The 7,883-nt window shown below is 45.2% G+C and overlaps 1 protein-coding gene across 4 annotated transcripts in view; it reads left to right on the plus strand.

Annotated features, from left to right (window-relative positions):
* Positions 1–3,853, plus strand: part of TENM3 (teneurin transmembrane protein 3) — a 1,496,942-nt gene extending 1,493,089 nt beyond the window's left edge. For all 4 annotated transcript variants that reach the window (XM_073902279.1, XM_073902283.1, XM_073902281.1 and 1 more), the window contains 2 exons: positions 145–275; positions 2,954–3,853. In XM_073902279.1, the coding sequence (XP_073758380.1) occupies positions 145–275; positions 2,954–3,709 (887 nt within the window). In that variant the 3' untranslated portion in view covers positions 3,710–3,853. The remainder of the gene's footprint in view (positions 1–144; positions 276–2,953) is intronic.
* Positions 3,854–7,883: the final 4,030 nt, after the last annotated feature.

Consider the following 7,883-nt stretch of genomic DNA (forward strand, 5'->3'; position numbering starts at 1 on the left):
GGGGTCTGAATTGGAGAATGAAGGCAAGCATGGACTCCTCTTCGGGTTACTGTTTGTGAATTTGGGGGTTTCTTAAAGGTAAGAATTTAAATGTATGAAAGCATAAAATAACTCTAACACCGTTCATTTTGAACATTCTCTTAGATGTTAACAGCTGGCTGGTGACATTCGGTTTCCATCTGCACAATGCTATTCCTGGATTCCCTGTTCCCAAATTTGATTTAACCGAGCCTTCTTATGAACTTGTGAAGAGTCAGCAGTGGGATGATATACCGGTAAGAACAAAAAGTAAAACTGTGAAAGGGTGACAGATGGCTTACCTGTGTCATATTTACCCATTTAATCAAACTGCCCTTGTGAAAGCTGGACCACAGACCGGTTTTTAATATTTTTTTGACTCTTTTAGGGTAGAAAAACATCACATTTCTGTGCAGCAAACCAGGGGCCTGTTAAACAGCCTTGAATTTGTTTTTAGTGATGCTAATAAAAACATAAAAAGACATTATCAGAAGGTAATAAAATGAGGGAGCTCATTTTTTAGCGCAAGCTTTCTACAGAGAACCCCCGTGAAAGCACATTTATAGCACTTGGGACCTTAAGGCAAAGATACTATAAATGGGAGGGCAGGGGATTCGTATTACAAATTAGCAGCCCACAAACAATGCCGCAAAGTTCAACTTCTTTAAAATCTGAACAGTGTTTAATGGGAACAGATTGAAAATAAAAATAAAATGTCCTCTGATAAAGCTCCATCTGCAACTAGGTGTTTATAGAATTTTCCTGAAAATAACATTTCAGGAGGCCTATAATTGTTCTGAGAACTAAAATAAAAGAAAAAGAACGGAAAATTGCAAAGTCAAAGCTGCCATTTCAGAAAATGGCCCTTTTAATTCCTGCCATTGAGAGATCAGAAAGGAATGTACAACGAAACACTAGAATTTCTAGCTTAAAGCAAGAATAATTAAAGATCAAGAAATTGGGTTACCCCATAATGATAAGAGAGGGCAGAGTTTCTTAGATTAATTCCCCCCCCCGAGCAATTTCCTATAATTTCAGTGAATACAAAGAGAAAAGGCAATCATGGCTGAAACACACACACACAACACACACACAGTATATTCAGTGCCAATACCTCTGTTTTCTGGTATAGGTTTCATACCTCACATAAAACAGTTCCTTCTTCAAGATGTCACCTTTCCATTTAAGAAGCAAAACCCATCAAGTTTCCAAGGTCTGGGAGCCATTTTAACATTTCGAATTGCAAATACATCTACAGTGATAAAGTGTCACGAAGACACACTGAAGTTTCCCAATGCATTTGAATAGGCATGTCCTTGCTGTGTCTAACTTCCCAACATGTCTGCGAACACTTAAGTCCTACTGTACAAATGGACTTGCCAACTTTTTTCCTAGGCAGCCTCCTAAATGTGGTTCGAGTCCTCTGTCAAAGAGGAGCGCACCATAAGGACAGTTTAGGGAATCCCCAGCAAAGACACTGGAGGCTGCCCCAAGCGCCGAAAAACAAATGTTTCTTTCACTGCTGCAGATGAAACAGATGTTTTTGGGGAAACACTGGCCAGGCAAACATCTGGCAGGAGAAGAAATGGCTGAGTTCAGATGCCCCCAATTTTTTTTTAATTTTTTTATTGTTATGTTAATCACCATATATTACATCATTAGTTTTTGGTGCAGTGTTCCATGATTCATTGTTTGTTCATAACACCCAGTGCTCCATGCAGAACGTGCCCTCCTCAATACCCATCACCAGGCTAACCCATCCCCCCACCCCCCTACCCTCTAGAACCCTCAGTTTGTTTTTCAGAGTCCACCATCTCTCATGGTTCGTCTCCCCCTCTGACATACTCCCCTTTTCTTCCTCTCCTGTTATCTTCTTCTTTTCCTTTTTTCTTAAAATATGTTGCGTTATTTGTTTCAGAAGTACAGATCTGTGATTCAACAGTCTTGCACAATTCACAGCGCTCACCGTAGCACATACCCTCCCCAATGTCTATCACCCAGCCACCCCATCCCTCCCACCCCCAACCACTCCAGTAACACTCAGTTTGTTTCCTGAGATTAAGAATTCCTCATATCAGTGAGGTCATGTGATACATGTCTTTCTCTGATTGACTTATTTCACTCAGCATAACACCCTCCAGTTCCATCCACGTCGTTGCAAATCAGATGCCCCCAATTTAAAACGCTTGCCAGCATAGATGGTCCACCGTCCCTAAGTCTCCAAAAAAGTAAACGTTTTCCTAAAGTGATAAATACCTCCAGCCGTCCCGCTGTGCACTCAGCTCTATACATTTCACTTGTGCTACCGGTAACAGTGGCGAAATTTGGGTAGAAACTGTGTTCGCCGGGACAGAGGACAGAGTTCACCTAAATTAAAGCACAGGAATTTCAAAGCATATAAAGTAGGACACGGTGGTCCCGTGCTGAGTACCCCCACCCCCAGCCTTTCAAACCCTCAGCCTGTGTTGGCTCCTTCCTCTCCGGGTTCCCATGGAGAAAGCCGCAGTGACCCTGAGAAACGGGGTTCCCCAAATGGGATGAGCGTGGGAAAGGGGCGTCCAGAAACCGAAAGAGAAAAGCTACAACCATTATTTTGCCCACATCAGAAACTGAAAAGCTCTTAACTAATACATGATGGAGTCACCTCCTTTTACGTTTCAAAACTCATTTGGATCAACTTGAGGGGAGGAGACCTCTGAGTGCCTTCCTCTATCCAGAGTTGTTTGTTTTGTTGTGTTTTTAATCCTTTTCATCTAGAGAACCCACTGAGGTTTTAACAAATGCCTGGGAGCTCTCCACAGAAGGGCCCCCACCCTCCTCTTTTTTGGGTTGTTGTCAGGACTGGGCGCGTTGCCAGGAAGCCTGGCTCCCCGGCAACCAAGAGCTGCAGATGTTCTCTAAACCGTCCTCCCCCTCTTTCTGTTTCGCTTTTCAGCCCATTTTTGGAGTTCAGCAACAAGTGGCCAGGCAGGCCAAGGCCTTCCTGTCCCTGGGGAAAATGGCGGAGGTGCAGGTGAGCAGGCGCAAGGGCAGCGGCGCGCCCTCGTGGCTGTGGTTCGCCACGGTCAAGTCGCTGATCGGCAAGGGCGTCATGCTGGCCGTGAGCCAGGGCCGCGTGCAGACCAACGTGCTCAACATCGCCAACGAGGACTGCATCAAGGTGGCGGCCGTGCTCAACAACGCCTTCTACCTGGAGAACCTGCACTTCACCATCGAGGGCAAGGACACGCACTACTTCATCAAGACCACCACGCCCGAGAGCGACCTGGGCACGCTGCGGCTGACGAGCGGCCGCAAGGCCCTGGAGAACGGCATCAACGTGACCGTGTCGCAGTCCACCACCGTGGTCAACGGCAGGACGCGCAGGTTCGCCGACGTGGAGATGCAGTTCGGCGCGCTGGCGCTGCACGTGCGCTACGGCATGACGCTGGACGAGGAGAAGGCGCGCATCCTGGAGCAGGCGCGGCAGCGCGCGCTCGCCCGGGCCTGGGCGCGCGAGCAGCAGCGCGTGCGCGACGGCGAGGAGGGCGCGCGCCTCTGGACGGAGGGCGAGAAGCGGCAGCTGCTGAGCGCCGGCAAGGTGCAGGGCTACGACGGGTACTACGTACTCTCGGTGGAGCAGTACCCGGAGCTGGCCGACAGCGCCAACAACATCCAGTTCCTCCGACAAAGCGAGATCGGCAAGAGGTAACCCCCCGGGCCGGCTGCGGCGGACGGACGGCGGCCACCCGGCGCTGGGAGGCGGACCCAGCCGGGGGAGGGGCGCTGCGTCTCTCTCGAGCCTCAACCACACCCCCCCTGCTCGGATTTTTCTGTAGCACAATCCGAATCGGACTCTCCGACACAGAAGAGCCTTCCGGGAGAATGGACTGCTATTAAAAAAAAAAAAAAAGAAAGAAAGTAAAAGAAAATCCACACACACACAAAAAAAACGAAAACCACACTTTTTTCTGAGGGACCTTAAAGGTGATCGGCTTTAAAGAATATGTTTACATATGCGTATCGCTGCACTCAGTCGGACTGAAAGTATTAAAAGGAAAAATCAATAAGTGAAAGAAAGGAAAAAAAAAAAAAAAGGCCAAAACAGTTTGCGCGAGGCCATCCGTTCCTTCGAGGCACTGTATTTAACTAAGGTAAAAAATGCATACAGTGTTTCCAGATATTACCGAATTGTCGACCTTTGCTTACAAGAAGTAGTCTCTCTGCATAGGATGTGATATCTATCTCTGTTAATTTTAAAATGTGGGGCAAAATTACTGTTTATAGACATCCCAACTGCTTTCCCTGTGCTACTTTGTAAAAGGACATTGGCACACGTGACTTCTGCCCTGGCGGGGATTTCATAATGGATTTTACAGCGCTAACGTGGTTTGCCTTGGGGGGGAAAAAAACTGGCAAATAGAATCCTTGTCACTGATAAGCAAAGGAAACCCTGATTTTTTTGTAAATTATGTGAGACAAGTTGTTTATGGATTTTTATATGAATTACAATTTACTGTACATCAAATAATTAGTCTCAGAGGAGTTAATTTATGTAAAGTGTTTAAAAAGTTTATACTTAAAAATAAAATGATAAAAACATGTGAACTGTGTGATTTTTTTAAAAGGATTGCACCTTTTGTTATCTGTTATACTGTACAGTATAAATTATTATATTGTAGAGATATAACGACTTATGCCTATAATGTCCAGAAGTGTTAATATTTTTGTATTAGGTTGAAAAAAAATGTGCAACTTTCTATCACTAGATGGATAGGACAGTGCAATCCTAAGTGGGTGGCTAATCGGAGAACTGCTCCTTTCCCTTTCTTCTCTTTCTCATCAGGCCAGTGTCCTCAACCATTATCAACTAAGAGGCACAGTAGAAAACTAAGGCTGGTGGAACGTAGCAGAAGATATGAAAAAAAAAAAAAAACTGGGCCGGAGAGGTCCTCTCTCGTCCCTAAAAGTCGAGGGGAGTTGATAGAATTAACCACAGGGTTTTTACTGTTAACCATTCCTCGAAGCTCCATTTCACGATGGAGGCGAGAGACCACATCAGATGCTCCGGGGAAATGTGCGTGAGAAGGAAAGGATCTGATGTAGTCATGACCGTAAACATGTCTTAAGATCTAGGAAAGACAGCAGAACTCGAGCAGCGGGGAGCCGGCCCGATGGGGAAGGTCAGGGTCCCTCTGCTAGTTTTGGGTTTGGACCGCCAGGTCACCAAGGGGGACACAAAAGGGAGACAAAAGCTCCTGTAAGGCCACACGACCCACCGGTCCTGGGAGCTGGTTTGAATGGGAGCCTCTGCTCTGTCTGGGGGAAGCCGGGGAGGGGAGGGGGGTGGCCGATCCAGCTGGAAGTGAAATGGCAGCTGTGCCCTCCTGAACGCGTGGCGAGCGGGCCCGGGCACAGCGGCCATGTGCACTCCCGGGTCGGCCCAGCCGCTCTGGCAAATAAATCTCTTTTCATGAGCACTAAATTCAGCCACAAAAATATTTTTAGAAAAATATTTCTCAGTTCATTGAGCTATAGTACACACTGTTTTCCTCTATGTATAATGGTGATAAAATATAGCAAGTGAACATGTCGTAAATATAAAGGTTCAAGTGATGTATTGAAAATAATTTTCTAACTGCTTTGTATGTATCACATACTCTAAATTGCACAGTAGGTGTGTTTATTAAACAGATTGGCTGGGAAAGTTTCAAAATAGCTACTGAATTTACAGTATCAGTGCTATTACTGTCTTTGTGTATTTGGTAGAGCATACCGAAGTAATTAATCTTCTAATGAATGCTGATATTTTATTAGAATGAAAGCACAGATTAGCATTAATATTTTTTATCCTGGAAATCCTTTGGCAAGTATTACGAAGCCCCAATTTAGAAAACTATGAGATCTCAAACCACATAAACATGGCTCCGTCTTAGATTTTATTTTTTAACTGTTAACTTAGGTGTTTGCAGTTCTGTTCGATGGAATTTCTGCAGGACTGTGTTTAGCATGCTGTTAAGTACTTTTGGTTGAAATAGGCTCTGAGTCTAAATTCTCAGAAATGTTTCTGATGTATTGACCATGAAAAGCTTGTACCACATGACAGAAGTGAAATCATAATCTTACCCTCTTCTCGACATGGACTGGTCCTTTAGGTTGGCACCGATAAATAACAGATTGGGAATATCTCTTGGTGCTTATTTTAGATGAGGTCAAATCAACCCAATTAGTGTCTTGTTAGTAGGTATAATGAGCCTATTTCTTTCTAAAAAGACTTGTGATCTGGACATGCTTTTACAAGAAATAGTGACCTTGGGGAAATATGTAAACAAAAGACCTTTTTCTAAGAGTTGGGGGGTGGGGGACTGTATAATGGAAAGAATTCGCTTACAAAAAAAAAATTGATATTCAAAGTATTTTAGGCAAAGCCAGTCAAAAATGCTTTCATGATATTTTGAGATGTAAATTTTGTCTGATTTGTATTGTTCTTTTCATTTGCCTTCTTAACTTTCTATGTGACCTGAATTTTCCATAACTTGACTATAGATTGCATCTAGGCATTCCAATAAAAGCCAACCCAATGTGTGCGTGTTTATATTTTTTTTAAATCGTGGACTAGCCAGCATTTGTTTTAGGGCAAAGGATGCAAAACAGATGCCTTGTTGGGGGTACTGATTCATCTGCAACCCAGTTGGTAATTTTTTTTTTTTAATTTTTGTGTCCATTGGCCAGACTGCCAGCTCAGCATTGTGCACTTCACAGGGGACTCCTCCCATGGCCTACTTTAGAAAAACGTTAAATACACCCCCACAAAGCCAAACATTATCCCCGTAAAGAAGAAGAAGAAAAAAAAAAAAAAACTACTGCCCATTACTGCTTGAAAACAGGCCTTGTTCCTGTGATCCTGGCAATAAGTGCTTAATTAAAACACTTGATTAGAATAATCAGTTTAGGCCTGATAGGCTCCCAGCCTCCTGGAGATATCTAAATCTACATACAGCCCGGCTGATGGGGGGGATGCTTAGGTCAGCAATTCCAGGCTGGAAGGCAGGGCTTTGATTTTAGTCTGAAAAGGCGGGCTTCATCACACTTGCTTTGTAGTGACAACATGTTGATCCAACAAGAATCAGGTCACTCCGCTTGGCAAACGGGTCTATTTTTTTTTTTCCTCCTCAAATTAGAGTTTAACGGGCTCCAACCGGGGAAATCCAGAAAATCCCATGTGGATCCCGACTTTCGTTTTCCCCACGCCTCTCCTTAAAAGCCATGTGTGAACAAATGCAAAGGGAAGCACTGTAGGTAAAAATCGTATCCTGGGAAAGAATTTTCTGGGTCTGGGGTACGCTGCTGGCACATCTGTGAAATTCCCGTTCACCTGTTCACATTCATCACTCGTTACCTGATACTTGCATGTGGACCCGGACATCAGCACAGCACCTGATTATAAACAGCAGCCCTCAAGCACCTTCAAAGAGGAGAGCATCCTGCCCGTGGTGCACAGACTAAGCATGCCCCCTGGCCTCTGCTCACCGGTCTTTTCTTTCTTTTATCTTGGTCGGCTCCCAGATGAAGCTATTGCTCTCGCCTGCTGAACAGCAAATCAGCTGAGGTGCTTTTGAAATGGAGGATTCCAAAAAGGGAAGCAGGGAAGGCAGTGATCCGCATCCTGTTCTGTCTGGGGCAAACCCCCCACCCCAATCCCCTGGGCAGGGCTCACAGCAGCTCTCTCGCTCTAATGCAGAGAACTGCGCCCACCCTCCCCCTTGGGGATGTTGAGCTCCTGCAGAGTGGAGCCACCCACCCCCACCCTACCCCACCCCGAGGCCCTGAAGGGCCACTCAGCTCTTAAACTTTTCAACAAATACCCAGATTCTGTCTCACTTTCT

This window comes from Callorhinus ursinus, unplaced genomic scaffold (genome assembly GCF_003265705.2).
Source record: "Callorhinus ursinus isolate GAN/ISIS: 27379988/994484 unplaced genomic scaffold, GSC_fseal_2.0 scaffold17, whole genome shotgun sequence".
NCBI lineage: Eukaryota > Metazoa > Chordata > Mammalia > Carnivora > Otariidae > Callorhinus > Callorhinus ursinus.